The sequence below is a fragment of the Suillus subalutaceus genome, assembly GCF_016647625.1.
Source record: "Suillus subalutaceus strain FC151 chromosome Unknown DFJ58scaffold_55, whole genome shotgun sequence".
Classification (NCBI taxonomy): Eukaryota; Fungi; Basidiomycota; class Agaricomycetes; order Boletales; family Suillaceae; genus Suillus; species Suillus subalutaceus.
Window position 1 is genome coordinate 228,131 of NW_024540304.1, and position 23,200 is coordinate 251,330.

The 23,200-nt window shown below is 49.2% G+C and overlaps 9 protein-coding genes across 9 annotated transcripts; 4 read left to right on the forward strand and 5 right to left on the reverse strand.

Moving 5' to 3' along the window:
- The first annotated feature begins 16 nt into the window (after positions 1–16).
- On the forward strand, positions 17–4,103 carry DFJ58DRAFT_789431 (kinase-like protein). The gene is made up of 13 exons (XM_041390213.1): positions 17–242; positions 294–384; positions 437–1,228; positions 1,280–1,399; positions 1,449–2,657; positions 2,709–2,745; positions 2,805–2,934; positions 2,987–3,137; positions 3,196–3,262; positions 3,318–3,587; positions 3,645–3,668; positions 3,720–3,877; positions 3,931–4,103. The coding sequence occupies exons 1-13, from the start codon at positions 70–72 to the stop codon at positions 3,958–3,960; spliced, it is 3,252 nt and encodes a 1,083-aa protein (XP_041243793.1). The 5' UTR covers positions 17–69; the 3' UTR covers positions 3,961–4,103.
- DFJ58DRAFT_745898 (uncharacterized protein) lies at positions 4,074–5,470 on the forward strand (the record flags this gene model as incomplete). Its single annotated transcript, XM_041387417.1, has 5 exons — positions 4,074–4,081; positions 4,147–4,376; positions 4,431–4,918; positions 4,979–5,197; positions 5,259–5,470. The coding sequence occupies exons 3-5, from the start codon at positions 4,456–4,458 to the stop codon at positions 5,468–5,470; spliced, it is 894 nt and encodes a 297-aa protein (XP_041243794.1). The 5' UTR covers positions 4,074–4,081; positions 4,147–4,376; positions 4,431–4,455.
- Positions 5,471–6,516: 1,046 nt separating this feature from the next.
- DFJ58DRAFT_789437 (uncharacterized protein) lies at positions 6,517–7,320 on the reverse strand. The gene is made up of 4 exons (XM_041390214.1): positions 7,181–7,320; positions 7,023–7,134; positions 6,879–6,984; positions 6,517–6,819 (listed from the first exon to the last, which is right to left on the reverse strand). The coding sequence occupies exons 1-3, from the start codon at positions 7,272–7,274 to the stop codon at positions 6,879–6,881; spliced, it is 312 nt and encodes a 103-aa protein (XP_041243795.1). The 5' UTR covers positions 7,275–7,320; the 3' UTR covers positions 6,517–6,819.
- Positions 7,321–9,584: 2,264 nt separating this feature from the next.
- Positions 9,585–10,286, forward strand: DFJ58DRAFT_841605 (uncharacterized protein; the record flags this gene model as incomplete). The annotated part of the gene is made up of 2 exons (XM_041392725.1): positions 9,585–9,767; positions 9,864–10,286. 2 exons carry the CDS (start codon positions 9,585–9,587, stop codon positions 10,284–10,286), a joined length of 606 nt encoding a protein of 201 aa, XP_041243796.1.
- Positions 10,287–12,923: 2,637 nt separating this feature from the next.
- DFJ58DRAFT_660769 (uncharacterized protein) lies at positions 12,924–13,787 on the forward strand (the record flags this gene model as incomplete). Its single annotated transcript, XM_041382170.1, has 1 exon — positions 12,924–13,787. One exon carries the CDS (start codon positions 12,924–12,926, stop codon positions 13,785–13,787), a length of 864 nt encoding a protein of 287 aa, XP_041243797.1.
- Positions 13,788–13,835: 48 nt separating this feature from the next.
- Positions 13,836–14,555, reverse strand: DFJ58DRAFT_914208 (uncharacterized protein; the record flags this gene model as incomplete). Its single annotated transcript, XM_041395370.1, has 5 exons — positions 13,836–13,858; positions 13,914–13,964; positions 14,018–14,344; positions 14,371–14,493; positions 14,539–14,555. The coding sequence occupies 4 exons, from the start codon at positions 14,553–14,555 to the stop codon at positions 13,949–13,951; spliced, it is 483 nt and encodes a 160-aa protein (XP_041243798.1). The 3' UTR covers positions 13,836–13,858; positions 13,914–13,948.
- Positions 14,556–18,505: 3,950 nt separating this feature from the next.
- DFJ58DRAFT_883550 (uncharacterized protein) lies at positions 18,506–18,909 on the reverse strand (the record flags this gene model as incomplete). Its single annotated transcript, XM_041394595.1, has 1 exon — positions 18,506–18,909. A coding segment is annotated over one exon (306 nt), but the record flags the coding sequence as incomplete, so codon positions are not given.
- Positions 18,910–19,591: 682 nt separating this feature from the next.
- DFJ58DRAFT_728165 (uncharacterized protein) lies at positions 19,592–20,556 on the reverse strand (the record flags this gene model as incomplete). The annotated part of the gene is made up of 2 exons (XM_041385559.1): positions 19,592–20,337; positions 20,385–20,556. 2 exons carry the CDS (start codon positions 20,554–20,556, stop codon positions 19,592–19,594), a joined length of 918 nt encoding a protein of 305 aa, XP_041243800.1.
- Positions 20,557–22,810: 2,254 nt separating this feature from the next.
- Positions 22,811–22,987, reverse strand: DFJ58DRAFT_629779 (uncharacterized protein; the record flags this gene model as incomplete). Its single annotated transcript, XM_041381182.1, has 1 exon — positions 22,811–22,987. A coding segment is annotated over one exon (177 nt), but the record flags the coding sequence as incomplete, so codon positions are not given.
- Positions 22,988–23,200: the final 213 nt, after the last annotated feature.

Sequence of the window (23,200 nt, forward strand, 5' to 3'; positions counted from 1 at the left end):
GTGGGAACTGGACATCTTTGGATCAGTCTCATTGCTCACCGTCCTAGACGGCGACCAGCCCTGTCAGACATGTCCCATGCCCTTCTCCTACGACTGTTTTTATCACCGTCCTTCTTCTCTGTTCATGTGGCTCTACAATATCTCATGCTGTATGCCGACAACATAGGCATCACATACTACCTTACCCGAAGGTTGAAAGTGCTCGACACGCAGGAATTACGCGAAGTATGGGGTTTCATATGGTATCTACCAGTGTTCATCGTGTCGGAGAACCATACTAATAGTTTCGCTAGTCATTTGCTTGTCACACGACCTTCCAAATCACGGGCACTGGAATGCTTTGTAGTAGACATCTCACAACGGTCCACACATATAGCCATGATTGTACGTAGGCAATAGCCCCGTAGCTTCAAGCTCACAGCTGATTCCTGTGGAGACCCTCTGGCTTATGCAAGCTTCTTTGCAAGATCTCTCCTCATCACATAGTTCTCCATCTTTTCAGGTATGCCAGCGGACGTTGCAAAGATGTCATGAAATCATCTTCGGTGATCTTCCAACTCCAGTCTCTAGTCCGTACTCTGGCTTGGACCTGCCATTCCAGGCGCGCTTCTCACGTCGGAAGGTTAAAACCCGTGTCGAGCCAGCACTCATTGGACTTGGTCTGATGTTAGCTGGAACTCCAGCCATGCCTGAGCTTACTGAGATTATGGGTGAGGTTGCGTTACAGCAGGGCCGTGCTGATGAGGACGGATCAGACCTGAAAAGCGTCCAGACCGATGACAATGACGTTGCTTCGGGATCAGGGAAGACCACCCGTAATGACTCTGGGGATGATGATGACAATGATTCAGATGGAAAAAATGAAGATGACCGTACGGCTAGTTCTCATGAACGCTCATCTAATGATATTTGTACCCCCCATGGTCCTGCAGTCTCCAAGAAGCGAACGATTCTCAAACGTCGTCGGACGATTGTTGCCGCACAGACAAGTCCCGCTCTGGTCCATTTGCAAAACATGCATCGGTCAACATTATCTGAGGATCCACTCGATCAGCTTGATCCCTCACAACAAGCACGCGTTGCCAGCCCATACCAATCATCTCCTTCGATACCAACTACCCAGCATCCTTTTCGGCAGAGTACACTGAGCTTCAGCGATAACCTCCTTCAACGGTATGATTTGAATTCACAGGCACATCTCCTTAGAAGTCACTATTATCATTCAGAAGTAAGCAGTTTCCGTTGTTATCATCACTTTGGTTTTACATAAGCATAACAGGTCCAATTCCTAATAACGCTCGAACATATCTCTAACCGCCTACTTGTCGTGCCCAAACCTGCGCGAGTAAGCGCCCTTAGAGCCGAATTAACTGCTCTTAACCACAAGCTTCCCGCAGAGGTAACATCTTCCTCTCTGTTTCTACCCAGTTCGTGATATAGGATCTCAGGTGTGCATGCCTATGTGGTGCTCTTCATCCGATAACACTGCGTCTCGGAATGCCTCTCAACCGCACCACAAGATCGTTCGAATTCCCCCTGGTGAAAGCGTTGTGCTCAATTCTGCGGAGCGAGCACCTTATTTACTCATCATCGAGATACTGCACGACGACCTCGACTTTGACCCGACAAAGAGAAGCAATAAGGAGACGCTGAAGCGTATAGTAACAAAGGAGAATGAACGCAAAGGTGCTTCGAGAGAACTTATTGCTTTCACCAGGTCACCTCTTTCCTCGAAACACAGGCCCCTTGGAGATCCTGTTGTTGGCTCGGAAAATGCCTTGGGAAATGAGTCTGCTGAGGAGGCAGAAGCTTCGTTGGTCCCTGTAGCTTCTGCTACCAGCAGCACAAGTTCTCTCATCGGTGATGATGAGGAGATGGACCTCGTTGAGCAACTATACGGGGTTGGCGAGTCTCTCCGCGGGCCAATAGACCTTACCGAGTCCATTGTGCTTCCACCTGTGCTAAAGAACAAGGAGCTGGATATGGCTGCGTGGTCTCGAACTTCCTCATTATCTTCACCCAACCCAGAAGGGATTTTGTCGGTGTCTTCTTCACCCGCCTTTCCATCCACTGGTGGCCGGTTTTCGACACTACCTTCAACCACCCAATTGCCCGATCCACCACCACCTATTAGTAAAAGCAATAGTCGTATACTCTCGCTCGACGATTACTCCGAACGCATGCGTACGGCAGCTGTCATGCTTTCGCAGCTCAATGCAAACCTTGTTCGCGAGACAGTAACCACATTGCCTTCTTCTGATTCGACGGCGACACTTGATAGTTCAAGTTCACCGTCTGGCCCTTTGAGCTGGCTCCCTGGTTCTGGCTGGTTAGGCGGTCCGAATCACCAGGCAAACATCGGGCCACTACATCCCTCGCTCGCTGGAAGGGCTGGCGATTCACCAGCGACCACCCGAATGCGTGTGCAGCATGCAGAGGCAGCCGCCATCAGGGACCGTATCATGAAGGAGATGATTGCGCTTGAAGAAGAGCGAATGGAGCGCATGCGAGAACACAGGGAAGGAGAAGGGATCATGCGCATTGGTGATGTGGGCGATAACCTGAAGACTGCTGAGGACGAAACCATCATCAAGCGTGAGCTAAACAAGGCCGATCCTTCCGCCTTAATATTCAGCGAATCTTGGGCGACGAAGAAGGTGGGTTTGACCAATTTTGCTATTGTATGACTGCAATTTCCGCCTTTTCAGAGTCGAATACAGCACGGATCACCGTATGGTCATCTAGGTAAGGTTATAGCCTTGCTATGAAAATTTGTATTCAGTCATTGAACCCACCATCGCCAGCGAACTGGGATTGTGTTTCTGTAATCGTTAAAACTGGCGGCGACCTTCGCCAAGAACAGGTCGCCGTTCAGCTTATACAGCAGTTTGAGCAGATTTGGCAAGAAGAGGACTGTCAATGCTGGGTCCGCTAGTGAGTTCGCTTCACCAAGTTACGTTAGTGGCATGAACTTAACTCTCTTCAGCTTCCAAATCTTAATCACTGGCGCATCATCGGGCTTGGTGGAGACCATAACAGACGCTGTGTCAATACACTCCATCAAGAAGTCTGAATACGCAAGACGGTTGGCGGAAGGCCGTTTCGGATATGTTACTCTCCTTGATCACTTCAAGTCGGTTGGTCCCTCGTTTTATCGTTTTGCGCAAGCGATGACGTGCTGACATGCGTGTCAAGACTTACGGTGATCCATCTATGGCCAAGTTTGTCCGAGCGCAACGCAACTTTGCGAAGTCACTCGCAGGTCTGTTATGCTCAACACCTCAATTCCCATATTCAATGCTCTACCCATTTTGTAGGTTATTCCATCGTAACGTACCTGTTGCAAATAAAGGATCGCCATAATGGGAACATATTGTTGGACCGAGAAGGACACCTCATTCACATAGACTTCGGGTTCATGTTGTCGAATTCTCCGGGTAACATAGGTTTTGAGGCTGCACCATTCAAGCTGCCACCGGAATATGTCGAAGTGCTGGGGGGTGTGGATGGGGAGTCTTTTTTGGAATTTAAGCGTCTGTTTCGTGAGGGGTTCGAGGCTGCGAGAAAACACTGCGATCGAATCATAAGTCAGTGCCTTATGTTTGATTGGTCCCGTGCATGCCATTGATATCTATCATCCGCAGCTCTGGTGGAACTGATGCAAAAAGGTGAGAGATCCGCAGTCGGTGGGATCAGTTGATCTCAATGACCTGTGTTAGACTCCAAGCTGCCGTGTTTTGCTGCGTTCGGCGAGCATACTGCGGCTCAGTTGCGTGATCGCTTTCAACCCGCCTTGACTCATTCCCTTGTGGGTGAATATATCGACCGTCTCATTGATACCTCCTTGGGCTCCAACTGGACACGTCTTTACGATTCCGTGAGTAATGAGACCAAGGCAATTCTGCATTCCAAGCTGATCTCTTCTTGCAGTATCAATATTATTCGCAATCCATTCTGTAGCCTTAGTCAAACTCCCATCTGAGGTATAGATCGCAGAAAGTGGTATCTATAGTGTTATATATAGGAGTATACCGCCCACTGCTGAGTACATACGCTATCAGGGGGTAATCTACCATTAAAAGTGCGCTTTTTGTGTTTTCCAAGCAGTGCCGATCGGTTCGAACAGAACTGAGACTTCTTTAGTAGAACTTCCGAAGAAGCTCATGGCCATATAATGTGAAGAAGTGATCCCTCGCAACTTGACATTCTTCTGCCCACAACGTCACACCCTGAAGTTCCGACTAACAGATCCGACTAGTTTGCTTTCTTCCTCGCTTGTCCTCTGAGGTGCACCGTCTGCAAATCATTATAAGCATCCCAATGGCTTAGGACACCGCGTCTAATTAACAGTTAGCGCTTCAGAAATTCTCTCTATGGTTCGTGAGAAATAAAATAAAATATGAATATGAATATTAATGCGCTTGTGGCAGGCCCCTATTTTACTCTGTTTCCTTCATGATGGCCACCAAAGCCTTCGACGACAGCAGGTCCGGCGTCTCCAACTTACCTCCCCCTTACGATCCAATCTCTACTTCTGTATCAGCAGATTCCGTCCAGTGCAAACGTTCGTTATTTTCCTTCCCACAATCTAAGCAAAAACGTTGTGCCCCAGTTCTATCTCGCATCCATGAAATTGTCTCTCCTGATTTTACCCTTTCCCCTGTCGGGCCAATTATCAACTCCTGCGCTGCTGCTCTCCAAGCACCAGAGTTCTCCAATCTCCTCCAAAAACCCAATATCAAGGATCACACGGCGCTGTATTGGGCGATTGTAAACAACCGGCGAGAAGCCCTTTGGGAGTTTACTAAATTCATTTCTAAATTCTCGCCTGCTTTCTCTTCCGACTTGCGGCTTGCGTGCATGATAGTCAACGACCACGATTTGTTTATGCAGCTGAAATTGGGGGACAATGTTGATCGTAAGTGCATGATACACAATGTCCTGAGGGAGCGTTATTTAACTCACCACATGCTATTAGCCGAGGATAAGTCTTTGAGATGCATGTTGGGTTGTCCGCGAGATGAGATTGATGTGCTACAGCATGGATCCAGCGAGGTGAATCATTCACCCGAAGATATTCTTGTCCATGAAGGGGATAGTGTAGGCAAAAACTACTTCTTTGCTCGTTTCGTCTTCAGGATGTTCCAGAAACGCTTGCGTATCAGACAGAAATTGGCAGTAGAGTTTGTTGCCCGGGGTATGTGGTTTGTAATTTTGGCTTGTTCCTCGCGCTGACACGAACACCATATTCCCTGAAGGGCGTATATGGGTATTGCGCATCTATATGGGGCCGAAAGGGAAGTGGTGGCTTGAGTATGGTCTTTCTGACCATAGCTTGCCAGTACCACAACCAAACGCCAAACTTGCAATCCGGGCTCACAGCAGGCCTCCTTACTCGAGCAGTGTGATCCAGAAACCTCTGATTATAAATATACAACATCCACAGGACACGCTTGTACCTGAGGGGTAGGTTTATCATTCCCACTCATCCGAAGCCAAGGCATACTGAAGTCTACTTATTTACTTCCCTTCTCTGGCTAATGCACAGATCATCTCGCCGTTGCACTCATATTGAACCAGGCAAGAACATAGTCGCAGTTGTAGGCCAGTCGGATGATTGGCCAATGGACAAGTAAGTCTTCTTCCTTAATTTTCCTCATAGTGCGCTATGTTTATATTGTCGTGTTTTGCTTTAGCGATACTGTCTATGTAGACTGCGATGGCACCCTAATTATGGGGCTTACGATGATGATAGAATAATGCTACCCCCGGTCAGCCTATCTCCGATTTAATCTAAAAAACCAATACTCACCTGCTCGTGGCAGGGTAATGCATAATCATAACTGATTAGAGACAAGTCGTTATGTATGGTTGATGCTTGTCCTTCGTCGCGACACATAACGCCCTCGAGCCCCTCAGTATACATAATGTCTGCAAGGATTATCTACGTATGAATCTTCTGATAGTTTTGAATCTGTACCAGTGGTTGAGACTGGAAAAAGTTGTGGGCTGGGTATACCGCTTTCTATACCACAAGTGGTGTTCTTTCATGATCGAACTTGCCAGTGCGATAACATTTTCCATGTCTTGCACGATGGCTTGGAACTTGGAAGGATGCCTGCCATGACTCTGCTGTGATCGAGAATTCAGGAATGTTAGTATGACATGTGCAACTTACGGGTCTAGGATGACCGAAACTAGACCGTCCGTGCCTCCGAGTCCTGTGCAATCAACGATGACGGATGCTTTCCAGCTGTTCCCGTTGGTAATCTCAGATCTGCCACGATACTAGACATGTCACTGATGAACTAGAACAGAAAAAATCCGATAAGCGCTGTATGACTCTAAGAATTACTGACTTGGATATGATCCGCCATTGGAATAAGGGCCTGTGGATTCTGCAGAATCGATGGTGCACGGACATTAAAATTTAATTCCAGCATGAAGATTCGGTGGCCCTGGCAGGGCTGGCGGAACTTGAACGGAACCCTCGCACTCTATATGGGCTTGTTTCATGGCTGGTTTATCAATGCACGGAAAATACTTTACGACATTTTCCATCGCTACCCCAAGTATTGCAACATGTCTAGATATTTCTAGACCGCTGTCTCGCTCTGTAGCATGTTCTCCCTTCGCTAACTGCTCCCTCCGGGGTTTGTGTGTCTGCGCCAAATCACCTACCACTGCCTCATAACGCCCAGCACTGTCACGCCCTCCATTCAAGCGGCAGGATCGCACGAACACGCTGCAGCGCGGGGTCGAGTAGTGATGTTAGGTTCAAGTCTTGGACTTTGCTGGTTTGAATGAAAACTGCGCGCTGTGCACAAGCATTTAATGTATTAAATGGCCTCCGCCAGGATCTCCTTCTTCGTACTCACCTATATAAATTCAAGGATGTGAACATTCGGGGTCAGCGGGCCAACACACACGCTGCTGCTGTGTTCAGAAAGGTCGAGCGTAATGTTACAGAGGCGCGGGGAGGTTCTTTCAGATGGCGAGTAGTTCCCATTTCTTGCCGCTACATTCTTTTAATATCGTCAGCGCTGCACAGTGAGTAGTGTAAAGCCAGAACACGAACCACTGGACAGAGGAAGTGCAACTTTTTCTGGAGATGTGGGTGTGTTCCAAGAATTCCTTTCCGAGTCGTGGCATGCTGCATGGTGGGATGAGCAGGAAAGACGAAGAGTGGGTATGCCTGATGCTGAGACTGAGGACATCAAAAGTTGTGCCAAACCCCAAGCATCTCTTCGGACACCTGATGCTGTGGCACTCATGCATGATGATACTGTTACTATAGTCTAGACCTCATGCATGTTCTACTGCCAGTGGTCGGATGTTCTTAGTATCAATGAACAAATCTATAGATGGCTACATGAATGTTACCATAACAGGTTCTCAATAGAAGGAGATTGATTGCACCGATGATAGTAAAACTTAATTGCCATCCGAGAACTTGGACAGTCGAATGGGGCCTCCAGACGGTGACAACAGGCGACAACAGGAGCAGGAACGTTGATAGGTATCCTAGGAGGCACTCCTAGGATACATGTCAATGTTCCTACTCCGACCCATGGTGCTGAATAATGCAGTCCACCTTGTAGGCGATTGTGATATGTTCTGTTAGAATAAGATTATTAGAAACATGATGTAAGATCGAGTTCATCTCCATACGGTGACTCGGACGTGTCACCTGATTCATCCGCAAGTAAAAAACATCTGCACTTTTCTACCTGCGGATGAACCAGGTGAATGTCACCGTATGGGACTACGGCTGAGTGTCATAAATGTAAACACTAATAATATCCTATTTGGAAAATTAAGAGGGTGATTCCTATCGTCTAGACGCTGGCTGGGATTTCGTTGTCGTAGTTGAGCCGGTACCAAACTTCAGGGTGCTGAAAAGGGCACTGAACCCTGCAAAAGCCAATGAGGGGTTCCGCAATCTTTGGATATACTTTTCCAAGTGGGAAAAGTATACCCAAAGATTGCGCATCTTCCACTTCTTCCATGCTCGTCCAATTCGATGGGTACAAAACTGGCCCGCCAGTCAGAACACTTAAGCCCGCCATCAAATTACATACTTACATTTGATGAAGAATCCATCTGTTACCCTGAGCACACGCAGTTTTGGCTCGAGATCTCGAACAATAAGAGGTTTGACCGGCCCGCCGGGAGTTACGGTTGTGGCGACATGCCCGGAGATCTCGGTAATGTCGGCGTTGAACGACATGGAGGTTCGTGAGGGGTATATGAGGGTATATGGGGTATATATATCGGCGGATTTGTTAGAAGGAACACGCTCAGTGGTTGAAGACAACGACTGAGGTGAGCGTATTATATGTATATGAGGACGCATGTGATTAAGTGAGAGAAAAAGGAAATGTACTATGCGATGACGACGATGACGTCCAATGACGATTCTCTACTCAGGAAGAGTATTGTTTGTTTATATTTATTCAGAATCTTCTGTTTACAACATACACTGGCAAGCGATCCCAAAGCAATCCGCTCGCCTGCGAATGGTCATGGTCTTTTATTTTTCTCAAGATCTCTCTATAGCAGTAACGAAGAGTAAGCCATGTCCCTTTCATCATTCGTGGGCGACCACAACGCTTGAATGTCGCGTCGATTGTGGACTCTCGACAGCGCAGTGTACAATTAACCATGTGCAAATGCATGAGTGTGAAGGTCAAGCACTGCGCGTCGGAGGGTGAGACCTTGCGAGCCATTTAATGTCATCGCATATGCAGGCTGCGACAGAAGTTGTTTTCGGTTCACGGTCCAACTCGAGCGCGCTGGATTAAAGGAGAAGCATCCAACGACTGAAAGTGGAGCAGAAGAGGGTTCATCACTTCAATTCAGCCAATACAATGGTATATCAGGTAACAGACGAATGCCAGGATTTGCACGACCCTCAGGCTCACCGGAACTCATTGGACGTGCAATTATATCCCACTGGCAACAACTTATCAAGTTCCGAGTGTTCTACGTCGCGTATTTAAGACACAAATCAAACTGTTGATTTTTGGTCTGCTTCGTCTTTTACTTCCTTTGTGATAAATCATTGTCACCCCATGTCAGATTTATAGCTTCTACAATCTTCCGTCAAGGACTCAGAAGCCATCGAGCATCTGGCCTCATCGCGGAACATCTCACCGAGACATACCAGCATCGGCAGTCTGCACATCCTGTCAATCCCCTGCGAGGCACACATCGACAACTACTGCTATTTCTCACTGATGTCAGACCACTGACTCGAATGTTGTACAGTTCCATACTGTTATGTAGCCACTCTTCAGCCCACACTCTATTCCCTTGTTCTCCTCCATGACAAGGTTAGGACCATACTCGATTTAGTAGCCGCACGGACGAATTGGTCTCTCAAGTCTACTAGGAGTAAGAGCCTGCTCCATTCCTTTAATAATACAATTCTTCCTGTTCTGAACAATTAGACTTAAAAAAGCGACCGCATTATCACGAGGACTCGGACGGCAACGGCAACATCTACAGCTCCCTAGGCCTGACCGCTGGCGTTTGACAAAACCCTCCTCCACACTTCGTGGGCGTCGGGGAAACCCTCGATTATGATCCACGATGGCCCTGAGGTGTACCTGTATACTCAAATATACCGTATTGGCGCAGGAGTCCCTCTGGTGGATGGAGAGATACCGCATTCACCGAGCAAGGAGTATCTACAGAACCTCGTCGATCGATTCGGGCCCACATTCCTCTCATCAGACGCTTCAGTGAATCCCAACTCCACACCAGTACGCATCAAGGAAGTTATATGGTCAACTCGGTTCCGCACGCATTCCGCCATCGCTGACAAGACCTTCACTCGGCTTGGTGGAGACGAGCTCTAGGGTGCTACAGTAGGAGCTGATAAGATCACCACGAAACACGGTGGCATCATCCTTCTTGTTGGACATGCGGCGCACATCCACTCTCCCGCCGGCGGCCAGGGGATGAACCTCGGCATCCGTGACGCAGTGTTCCTTGGAGAGGCTCTCGTAAAGCATATAAACGCGTCTGCTTCGCAGCCCTCCAGCGTCGACGCTGATTATATCTTGCGTGAATTTGCAGAGGAGAGGCATAAACGCGCTCTAGAAGTGATTGCATTAACTAAGAACATGCTTTCATTTATGGGGATGCCGGATAAGAAGATATCATGGCTGTTCCCAATCTCGGCTACCACTGCGCGGGACTGGGTGATGTGGCTTGGCTTCAAGTTTAGCTTCATGCAGGCAAAGATGGCGTGGGCGATGAGTGGACTGGGGAGAAGATAGTGAGCATTTTTTTGTGGATATAATTCAATCGTGCTCGAACTTTTCACCCTCACCCCTCCATTTTTTTATACGATTGAGGTCATTACTCGATTTTTTTACCTTCTCTTCTCCATTATTTGATATTGCGCGCTCGTACGCCTAGTTCACATTACCTTCACGTGCTCTTAATACTTATTCTTTTTACAAGTGAATGCGTGGTTGGATAAGTTCTGCGGTTGGATAAGTAGTCGTTTATCAGTGACGAATGCATGCTGACAGAGCGAAGCGCAGAATCAGTCTCCCCTAAGTAGGCCAATACAATTCAAGGTACAAGTAACTTGCATATGTACCACATAAAACTTCGACTTCAGACTACTAACAGGTCTAAGTTACTTGGAGTGTTTCGTGGACGTGCTACACACCACTACCAGTCGTGATCGATACACGCACGCCCTCCTGAATCATGACGGGTCCTGCATCGAAGTCGGCTACGAGATTAGCGTGATATTTTCGAACGCTATGGATGAGGCGTGGTCCCACAAACATCTGTACGAGCGCGAAAATACAGCTGGGTTTCCATGGAATAAGAGTGCCATAGAAACGGTGAACCGTAGTCGCATGCAGAGATAGTTCAGCACACCGAGATCGTTGAAGACGAACAACCGAGGTTGAAACAAGAAACGGTCAATAAAGCTATCATGTGCGGAATTTCAGCAACACAAGATAACTGCATTGAAAGTGCAAGTTCACCTTGTGAAGCAAACCACGTGAGTTTGTATTAACACCATGAAAGAATCCCTGGTGGTCCTCCCTGTCGATTGTCCGAGTCGCTGCAACTCACGGAAGTACTTTACAGCAATCCGCGCTGTCGAATCAATCGTCGGCCACCAGCTGGGATTATTTGAAACTAGGGTCATATTCGAGGGATGGGAGTGAGGGGGTAGCGAACTTGATGGTGGTGTAACAGGGGCGTTTCTGCTAGATATACCACCACCATCTTGAGCCATAATGTGGATGAATATTCGTTCCTATCTTGATTCACAGCCATAAGCACTGTCATATGAAACGAAGTAGAAACTGTAAGTCCTCGGTTGGATCAAGTGTATGTATGAGAGACTTGATTATGGATCTGCGAGGCGGTGTTACACACGCGGAATACTTGAACAACACGAAGGTTTGAAAAGCCGTGCGCGATGCCAAGTATGTTCTTGCCTGACTTGAAGGAGTTCCGATAGTTAAATTATCGATCTAACACAGGCCTATGCGTGATGTGTTCACCGAAGAAACCTGCTGGCGTCTCAGTGATTATCGGCACTCTCAGTTCGAGTCGCCGGCCTAGGTCTGGGGAGGATAACAGCTCATCCGCTGACAAGGGTCTCCAAATCCAAACAAGGCTCGACGTTAACCTCAGCATGACACCGGAACGCAGAAATAGAAACAGAATAGGTGCAAACACAGCAAACGTTGGACAGAAGACTCGGATTTTCAACACCGTGACAATACCTCCAAGTGTATGCCCTGCAACATTAATGGTTGTCTCATGCCCTTTGCCTCCGAGTCGAACATCGGGGTATAATGTCATAAGGATTGAAAGTAATATCGTAAGGATCTGAGTACTTGCGAATCTGATGGATGCTGATGCAATCCATCATGAGCTCGAGGTTGATAGCCATTTCGCACATCCAAATATATTCAATAACATTAGGAAGTTTCATCAGCTCTACTTCGTTATTATGACAATCGTACATGTTCTGCTATTTCAGAGACTCAACCGGAATCCGCAAGCAGGTTGTGTCAAACCCATCATGTATAAGTGCCTTTGAACCATTAGTAACACATCGTGAATAACTTTCATATGTCGGTACGTTGCTGATCGCGAGACTGACTGCTGACGCCTGAAGCTGGCATGGCCACTGCCAGCTGTGGCATGCCCACTGTTACCAAGGAAGGGAAATGCCAATGAGCTTCCAAGGGGTGCGAACCTTATACAGTGGCCACAAGTAACTTGTCAGTTTTTCCTCTGACTACCATTGATGATCGAAACCGGTCGTCCACATTACTTATCGGAGAAGTAGAATATGTTATCATCTCCACTACCTCGTTGCGGAGTCCGAAACTCCTCAGGAAATCCATTGATCCACACAACTTTAGCATGACTTGTGGACAAGAATGTCCACAGCTGAAGCCGTTAAAGGTCGCACTCCCATACGAACGTGATGTTCCAAGATCACAACACAACACTCAAGACACTTTGTCCACGCCCAACCACCTTCAAGAAATATGTTCCCTAAGACGCCATACCGTCATATCCCCTTCTTCGCGCAAACACCTGCTGGATTCAGGATGTTGAACCCCTCCTTGAAGAACCCTTACTCTCGTCCCTCAGCCAACACCGCCCGTGTAGGTCGTCCACCCATGAAGGCTACTGTTCCAAAGGTCTTCAAGAAGAGCGCGCCCAAGGCTTTCCCCAGTCAAATCGTCCACCCGCGCCGCAAACACTGCCACAAACGCTTCACTTACCATCTCACAGTCACTCGTCCAGGACTCCGTCGCAAAGGCCCCCGGTTCTGCAACCCAGCAAAGCTCAGGCGCGAAAAAGCAGCGTCGGCTCTCAAGGACCTCGAAAATGTCGCTCTTAAGACTATGCAAGCCGGTGGTATGACCGCCGAAGATCGCATTTTCCTCAAGCAGCTCGAGGACCTCCGCGTCGATCAGCTACGCAGTCACACGCTTGGAGATGCCAGAGAGGTAGTCGCACGCGCTGAAGCGTTGGGTCCGCGGCGTGAGTTGGAGCACGTGGAGCGCGACCGCCAAGCTGCCCTCCGATTGGAGGATAAACCACGGAGGCAGAAGGAAGAGGAGGAGCTGCGCCGTTTGGAGGAGGAACGTCAGCGGCAAGAGGAGGAGAAGCGTAGACAAGAGGAAGCCAGGCGCAGACAAGAAGAAGCTAGGCGTCGTGCAGAGGAACTGGCGCGTCTTCGTGAGCAGCGCGAGCGCGAGCTCCAGGCCAAACGAGAGGCTTTCCGTAAAGCCCAGGAGGAAGCTGAACGTCGCGCCCGTGAGCAAGCAGAGCAGCGCCTTCGCGAAGAAGCTCGACGGCAAGAGAGGCAGCGCCAAGAAGAACTTCTTCGCAACAAAGCTCAAGCGGATCTCGTCGCTTTTTTCCAGCTCTACGACGCAAAGTGGCAAGAGCTCAAGCTGAGTCAGAAGTTGACTTCAGTCATGCTCTTCGAGATGCCGTGGCCCACCTTTCAGCAAGGCTGCGCATCCCCCGATGATATCTCCCGCCGCAACGTGGAGGAATTCATCTTCCACCCCCTCCGCCCAGGGATGGAGACCAAGTCGCGCAAAGACCGACTGAAGGTAGAAATACTTAGATTCCACCCCGACAAGTTTAACTCGAGCATCGTGCGCAAGTTGCGGGAGTGCGATAGGGAAAAGGCGAGCGAAATCGCGGGAGCACTGGCTAGAATACTGACGAACATGATGACTGAGGAGGTTCAGAAAGAGAAGGATCAATAGGTCAATATATGCTAAAATTCTGCTGTAGTCATTAGCCATTCTAGGGCAATTAGGATATGTCCAATATGCAACTGTATGACTCTATCAAACCATGTTTAACTTTGCAAGCAAGTCCTGGCTCCTTACGGCAATATCAATAACAGCGATTCTACGTGTTCACACTAATAGTACCATACACTAACAAGTAAAAATATTTGAGCAACACACATTTCCTTTCCAATGGCACTCACCTTTCCGCATCCTTCTTGACCACATACGCAAGCAAATCACATACGCGTTTCAAGTATGCCCACTCATTGGCATAGTATGCGACCAACTTGAAGGAACGATCAGAGACCGCGAACTGAAACCCAAGATGGAAAATGGCCGACTCGGTACGCTCAAGCAAGTTTGTAGACGCCAGAACGTTATCAGGGATAGACAAGATACCCTTGAGCGGACCCTCTTCGGCTTCCTTCATGGCAGTTGTGATGGCCTTGTAAGTTGTGGTACTCTTGAGCTTCACAACAAGGTCGATGCAGGACGCATTGACGACCGGAATACGAAATTCAAGACCACTACAAACATTCAGGGCCAAACCAACAGATCAAAAGGAAATGATGACACACGTGAAGGGATTATCATTCCGACAACCTCCGCTGCTTCAGTGTAGGTTGGAATGATGTTGGCGACGGATTTGATGTCAGTGATGTCCACCGCACGAATACTGGACGTGAAAGCATCTGTTCGATGCCAAATTTGTCATGACGACCTTGGCGATGGGGGCATGGCAATTGATAGTGCTCGAGGCGCTCGAAATGACGGTATACTCTGGTTTGAACTTTGTACGCATCGAGATTGACGCCACAGACAAACATGGGCGCATCAGATAACGCAGTAATGATGACTTTGTTTGGCACCACCCATTAAATGGGCAGCTGCCCTAGTAAGTCATATCGGCATCACAATTTTTGACAGAGCTTACTTGGTGCTCGTGGTGAAAAACCCCTGTTCAAGAGACTTCGTATGTGCAATTTCAAAAATGAGTGGCCTTATTAATAATTGACTCAAACAAATCTTCCGCTTATATAAGCGTTGTACACGCATTCACCACCAACTTGAAGTCTCCTTGCTTTGCTTCTCTCGAAAACAACACGGTCCGTTTGCGGGCGTGACGCTCGGGTTTCTCCGTTTCGTCGATGACGTGAGCGACGAACGTCTTTCTTGCTTCGATCGCGGTGGCGCAGACCCCCGGAACCGCAGCCGCAGATCGAACGTCGGTCTCAGCCCCGTTCGTCGTCGTCGTCGTCGTTCCATTGGGCCGTTTTCTGCTGTACGTTCTTCGGCTAGGACGATTGCTGACACCCGCCTGCTTTTCCCAGATCAATATCCCTCTCGCTGTCCTCCACAGCAAGATTGCACGCAGGAACGAGTCAAACGACTCTGCAAGCCCCTCAGGAGGCCTGCACGTGGGCGGAGCGCTCATCCTCGTCGCTGTGTTACTCTCTCTCAGCCTCCTGGTCACCTACCACTGGTGGAGGCCAAAGATCCCTGTCAACTCGTTCTGCAACTGTTGTCCTTGCCTCATTCCCATCTGCCATCGCGACCGTGACGTCGGAATGACTTCCATCACTACTTTGACGCCCTCTCCTGATCTCCGCACCCAGCTCACCACTGCTACAGCAGGGTCTACTGCTGAACATGGGTCTTTCTGGAGCGTGGCTGGCACGGTCGAAAATGTCGATGGGCCATCAGGGTCCCTGCCTCTCCCGCTCCGCTTTTGATCGGATGGAGAGCCAGAAATCGAGCATGTTGAAATGTGAGGCTGTTGTTCCCCTTTCCTTTGCTTTTCGGTGGGCTGAATCCTTGCATCATGCAGCTACAGTATGGCTGGAAAAGCCCTGAAGCAAAAGTGTGTCCAACTTGGCCTCCCTACCTCTGGTAACAAGACAGTCCTTCGCGAATGACTGGAGGAATTCAGTCGTAACCACGATGCATGGGACAGGTGCATCGGAGCAGTCTGCTCAAAATAATGTTCATTCATCCATCTCCTTCCCAAGGCTCAAACCAGGGGCTCACAAGGCCCACAAGGGCTCGTGAGTGCGTTCGACGAGCAAGCCCAAGGCAGCCAGCCGCCCAAAGCAATCTATGCAGCACCGCGAGCAGCTGCTTGGCACGACAGCATCTGATGCTGCAGCCACTGACATCAGTTGGTCCAAGGACACACGGACGGCACCAGAAATCAGCGCACTGCTGCCTTGGGTGAGTACTTTCGTGCTCACTCTGGCTTTGTCCCACTGAACTGAATACACTGGCGGGCAGGCTGATACCATCACCAGCATGTATCCGTATGCACTGACGGACAGTATACCCATGCCAGCAAGCACCCCAAACACGCCTGCTCTTAGCAGCAACACCACGCCGCAATCTTTCCCTGCTGATGGCCTCTTGGAAGAGGCCATCATCCAGAACGTGGGCATGAGGCTTGTCGAAATTGTTCAAGGTGCCCTCCAGCCAAGCGCTGCTGGTTTGTCTCCATCTGTTCGACCCCAGGTGGCTGAAACGGTGGACATGGTGAGTGGCTATTTCCCCCACATCGCTCCATTCAAACTGACGGTAGCATGTTTGAGCAGGGTGCGAGTGGCGCAGCTACAACTGCCTGCCAACAACCTCCTTTGGAACCAGGCAGCTTGAACAAGCTGCGCATTCTCAATCTTGGGGACGGCACTATTCTCCAACTGGCGGATAACGACATCCCAGATCCCCCTGCTGTCAGTTTCGCCAATGATATACTACGTCTCAATGCAATGTGGGATGACCACACAACGCACTGGAAGAACGAGTCCATCATCACCATTCAAGGCCACCCCATCGCTATCACGTACTGGCCATTGCTCTACCGCTACGGTCATGATCAGCAATGGAAGGGTACGAAAAGCAAGTGGACCGACTGGCGGGTGAGTGCCTCTATCACAACTTCCCTTCCTACTTCTGATCCTCCTTCTGGTTGTGCAGGATGTCATCGAACGCTACAGGCGGGGCACCCCAGATCAATTCTGGGCAGACTTTACGGCTGACAATGGTGAGCGGATGAAATTCACTGCCATTGTCCACAAACTTCGTGATGAGCGCAAGGCAGAACATGCTGCACTGGTGGAGCGTGCTCACCAAGAATTCCATGCCGAGTTCGACGACCTTTTCACTTACCGGCGAGGAGGAGAGGAGCATGTGATGACGAAGCCATCTGCCATTGCGAAGAAATACATCGAATTGACGACTGGACTCATGGTCCGTGACTGATGATGGACAGTAACTAGTAGTAATATCATAGCTTTCTGTGAATAATGATCAATGCTACACGTTCTGTTGACTTGGAGGCTCGGAGTAAGCTTGTGTGCGTGTGTGTTTGTTTGAACACATTGAGGAAAAAAGGGGCCATACTTCAAATAAGGGGCTCTCGCTTCAATCTCACCATCTCCCATATCAACCATAACTACATCGTACACCAGACTCGTTCAAACACAGGCAAGGTAGGCCTCATGGATGACGGTACCACGATACTGACAGATCAGAATAGCATCCACAAGCATGTCAACACCAGTCACAAACAACGACACTAAAGCTAGAGTGATGGGCGATGGTGATGCAAGTCCAGAGCCTGAACTTATGATGGATGTTGAGATACACGACAGTGATGTTAGGCACTTTGCCCAGCTTGGCTTCACGCTGTCAGTCAAGGACCTCGCAAAACAACACGGATTTCATGAAAATGCTATTCGGAACGTTTACATGCAACTGAACGGCTATGCAGAGGCAATGGAAGTCATCGAGGAGATGCGGGATGCTGCAGAGGAGAAAGCTGTGGCCGCGATACTGAAAAGAAAGGAGGAGGACATCAAGGAAGAGGAAGAGGAGTAAACATTCAATGCCATCAATACAAGTAGTATCTATGTCCCAGCCCGCTACAATATGACACCTTTGAAGTTCTTCCTCCAGCGTCCGAGTTCAAAAGAGTCCTTGTCGACACCTTCACAATCAGTCTTTGAAGTTCTTCCTCCAGCGTCCATCCAGTCTTTAAAGTTCTTCCTCTGGCGTCCATCAGTCTTTAAAGTTCTTCCTCTGGCATCCAAGGTCAAAATTGTGCAAGCAGACAATCAGTCTGGAAGACGACGTGCACCAAACCACTCTGAGAAGGGCTTCCTCCAGTGTCCAAGGTCAGAATTGCGTGAGCAGACAATCAGTCTGAAAGATGACGTGCACCAAACCACTCTGAGAAGGGCTTCCTCCAGCGTCCAAGGTCAAAACTGCACAAGAAGACAGTCAGTCTGGAAGATGATGTGCACCAAACCACTCTGAGAAGGGCGCCTACAGTCTTCCTTCCTCGAAAGCAACACCAAAGATGGAGGACAAGGACTTAGGATCTGGGGCCCGAGTTATGAATATTGATACCGCAGGGGATCACCATGCTAAGAATCTGCTTCCCGGACCACATGGGTTTTGGCACGATGATAACAGGTATTGGTATACTGCCGTCCCAGCCAGGGACCTATACAACAAGATGTTCTGAACCTGGTTCCAGTCCATGGGGAACCCATGCTATTTGCGACAGTTCAGCATATGTTTCACTCCATGGAATGCCCAGGATTCAGCATCCAAGGCCAAGAGAGTCCTTGTTGACACCTTGTGTGAACAGACAATCGGTCTTCAAAGTTCTTCCAGCGTCTGAGGCCGAAATAGTCCTTGTTGCTAAGAAAATGCGCTATACAAACAGTGACTGGTAAAATGCAAGGCAAAGAAAGGGAAAATAATGTAATGTAGTACGGACGGCGAGCAGAGTTTAGCCACAGGAACAGCATCTCCCGCACTGAGAGCACTTCACCATCGGCCGTCTGTTAGGGTTCAGGAATTGCTCCCTTGGCTCAGTGGGATCATCATTCGAAGAAATGAGATACTTCACGATTGTCATGTTCGTAAATTCCACACTCCACCCTCCCCACTCGCAGATTCTCCGCAGTGACCAATGCTTCTCGACATGCAGGAACTGGCACCCCCCCCTCCGGAACGAATGTGTGCCATATGGAGTAGGGTCGATGTCAACATCGAGGAGGTTGTTCCAAAAAAGCTCCAGGAACTGCTCAGAGGACTGACGAGTTGAGCGTGAATCATAGTAAGCTGTCAGACAATTGACATACCATGGGACTATTGGCACCCTTGACAGCACTTTAGCGCCCGTCTCATGATCTATCAGGTGGGGTTTCTATGTTGCAGCAAACCTACCTGTGAGGTATGCCTCTCCACAGAGGCTCCCTGTAATTGCCACAAGAGGTCCCTGCCCTTTCCTTAGTGTACTGCCTCTGTACTCCCAGAGGTTCGCGAGGGTAGGTATCAAGCGTGCGAGGCCATGCAGCACCCTCACTGTTTAAAATAGTTGGTTCATATGTTTTACAACACATGTTTCAAACACGGTGAATTCTCAATACTATCATGATGGTGCAACAGACAGTATATTTGGTGTGAATAGGACAGAGACACTAACAACTCGAAGAAGCCATGAACGGGAAAGGGATACGATAAGACATTCAAACCACAAAGAAAATACACACTCGTTGTCCCTCTCTAACTAGTAACAGGCCATCTATACTCATCATCACCCCATGCCGGTCCTGATATTCACAAATACAAGACAAGCTTGTATTGTGCTCGAGCGTGTACGCAGATGGAAGAGCGTGACATTGCAGACAACGGTGAAGGGACAGAGTAAGGATAGAAGGCAATATGATGCCGCACTTGAATCAACAGGATCACGTGCACGAATGCTGTGCCGATTAGTATATGCATGACGGGAGGCTCGCAAGAATGAAACAGAGGTTCACGAGGGTCAAAGAGAGGCTCTTGCGGGTCATATTAATTGCGTGAACATGAGAGAGAGGCACGAGCAGCTCACAGATCAAGTTCTCTCCTACAGGCTGCGAACTGACAAGCTGATCAATTTCTCCTTCGTCCTCGGTAGCGGGATTGCTGACTCCTGTGTCTTCATTGTTGATAGCGGCGATCTGTGGGATGAGGTTGCTATGACTGGGTCCAGCAACTGGCGAATGTTGCTGAATCGCCTTCAACCTCCAGGAGGGCGGCGCCAGTGGTACCTCTACGAACATACGGAGTCTGCGCGAATTAGATGACGTGGGGCCAGAAGTTGAATGAGAGGTGTTGCGCAGACGGGTCAGGCCAAGCCTATCTATGCGTCCATTGGCAAACATTCGTCGCCCGCGAGTGTGAAGTGAATTAATGGGCGCTTCTCCAACGATGACAGGGACACATGAGGCCGTAAGACCTTTGCGAGCGTCTGTCGCAACAGATTTGACAGTGAGGGCGTTTTTCTTGAGGGCATCCGCAAGTTTGAAGCGCTCATACATTGTGAGGTCGTGTATGCCCTTGCTCTTTGCCAGTGTCAAACGTCTCTCGCCGGGCAGAAGGATTTTGTCAGGGTAGTTTTCGAGGATACACCCACGATGGGCTAGAACGGTAGGTAGTGTCTTCCATGGGAAGTTTCCCCCTCGTCCTTCTAGGGTCCCTGTAAAATACTTAGCTGCTCTATACTATGATGTGAATGACACTTACCGAGAAGCGCTGTCAACCCACCAATGATGCAAGGTATTCCATCAAGGAGCCTCCATCCCTCAGGATCACGGACCTGTCGCGACTCCAACCATTTGTCCAACACCTCCTGGGTGTTCACCTTGTAGCGCGATGCCAAACGTTCGAGAACATGATCGAGCTGAGTGAGATCCATGAAAAAGAAAAAGCAAGAGGGAGGAGTGTATAGGAACCACATAACTTCCATTGATAATCAATTCTCTTGTTGTCATCAATGATCGATAGAAGCAACACATGAGAGCGACACACCGGACGAAGTAATTTGAATGCCAAATGCCTTCATATATTATGTGCACGCTGCATGGTCAGAGCCACGGTGGTAAAGTTGTTAGTGCTGTGGTGATTTTCGCAGACTCTTATGTTCAATCCTTCAACTATGCACTTTTTGATCTCTCATTTTTTTTTTTGCGGGAGTGACATGGATCACGCGTGAAATACAAAAGCAAATTAGTTTATTCAGAAGGAGGCACTGCATTCAACTTGAGACAGGAAAGCATGGGGTAACAAAATGACAGTCACTACACTAAAAAGGTGAAAGGAAAGGTATCAGCAGGAGTCTGCCTACTAAAGGGCACAAGAGAAATGTTGGTAAAAGCAAGCACAAGAAAAAAGGTATCAGCGGCGGTCTGCCCATCTATTAGTATCTCCATAGTACCTCCCATCCTGACTGCGCATGCCTTGATAGTAGAGGTCTGATGGATGCCTGCGGTCATCATAGCGGTCATCGTAACCTTCACCAGGTGAGTCGTAACGAGGAGGATAATGGTTGTATCCCATAGGTACACCGTGACGAGCATACCGAGCTTCTTCAAGATTACGGGCGCGTGAAAGGCCGTGGGGATTGAGATTGCTAGTAGGATGGGGATGGGTGCGAATGGTATTGTTCCAATCATAAAGTGAGTCGTGCGCCTCACGATAGTGACCGGCATCGTGTGGGTAGGACGGTCCCTCCTGAGAGTGTACCGAGGGATCATGAGAATGATGCAGATGATCGCGCAATGGCACAGAAGCCTTGCGAGGGTGAAGCAGAGGTCCACGTAATGGCACAGAAGGCTCTCGAGGATGGAGCATAGGCTCTCGCAACGGCACAGAAGGCTCTCGAGAATGATGCAGATGGTCGCATGACGGCACAGAAGCCTCGCGAGGGTGAAGCAGAGGCCCACGTAACGGCACAGAAGGCTCACGAGGATATCTGGGGAGCTTGTGCATGTGTGAAGGAGCCTTGCGTGTGATGGGAGCATCGCGTTGAAGCAATGGAGAATGGGCATAGCGGTTGACCACCTCAATATGAGGATCAGTGTGAAGAGGCTCAGGTTGCGGAAGGGACCTCTCCCCAGCAGGATGTGAAGATGGACGGTCCATGGATTGAGCTTGGGGCCTTCCATTCTCGTCATTGCTAGGTATTGAAGGGGAAGACGTGGTCTGGAGTGTACTATTTGAGGGTTGGGGTTGCTCAGAGCCCTCGTGTTGTGAAGCCACACTGGGCATGACTTCTGGTGGCAAAAATGGGGTGACCATAGTAGCTGGCAGTTCAATTGGGGTGGGGTTTGCTGGCTGAGCTGTGGGCTCAGGCTGAGGGTCAGCAAGCACAACACCACCTTTTCCAGCATCTGTTGTTGCCTTTGAGTCCTTTTGACCTGGAGCATCCTCCTCTTCCGAATCGACCGCATACATCATCTGGTGTACGCGGCGCATGGCTGCCCGGGATGCCTTTGTTACGCGTTTTGGTTTGGGGAGTGCTGCAAATAAGTAAGTTAACAATATGTAGATACCAAAATGTATATACTACGTACCCTTGGATTTCGGCTGTACGTTGGGAGGACTGTCCTGGATGCGAGCTGCAGGTTGAACAGGCTGGGCAGCTGAATAAGATGGTTAGTGAGTAAAGACAAATGATGTATGTAGCACAAACCTTCATAGCCAGACGAGTGCTCTTCGTCAACAGAAGACGACCCCACAGTTAATGGTGACAGCGGCCCCCCTTTCAATACAGAGGCATCGGATGGTGATGGCTTCGCCTTGGAACGCACACCTTCCTTCTTCAGTTCAATGACAACCTCTGCAGACACACGCTTCTTGGACACCCGAGAAGAACTTCCTGACTTCAATTTCCGTTTCTTCCCGCGTAAATCGTCTTCGTATTCAGTGTCCACCTCCGCTGTCACATCCCTTGAGCCCTCCGAAGTTGAAGTGAGTTCAATGACCTCCTGCGCAGCAGCCTTGGGAGCCATTGGCGCAGTTGGCTTAGCAACAACCCGAAAGGGACGAGCAGGAGGAGGGGCGAGGGGCTTGAAAGAAACAGGCTTGGCGACAACCTTAAAGGGACGAGCAGGGGGAGGAGACATGACAGGCGGGGGAGACATGACAGCCTCTCCATCCTCGGGATCACGAGCTCTATTCTTTCCCTTCTTGACTCTGGTCTGTGCAACACTTGTCCCCACACGTTCTGGGCCACCATAGTCTGTATGCCGATCAGCAAACATGCGACGAGCAGATGCGTGCTCCCAAGTGGAAGGAGGAGCCTCTCCGATGATAACCGGCTCTGTTGATTCGATCAATGATGCTACAGAAATTGATTAGAATTAGACTACTAAATAGAGACAAAACTTACTGGGCGTATTGGAAGACTTGACCACCCGCATGGTGCCAGCCTTGAAAGCATCAACAAGCGCTGCAACCTCTTTGAACGTCAATACACCTATCCCCTTGTTATTCTTCGACGTCGGATCATGGGATTCACCCGGCATGAGACACTTGTGGGCGGGATACCCTTCTATGTT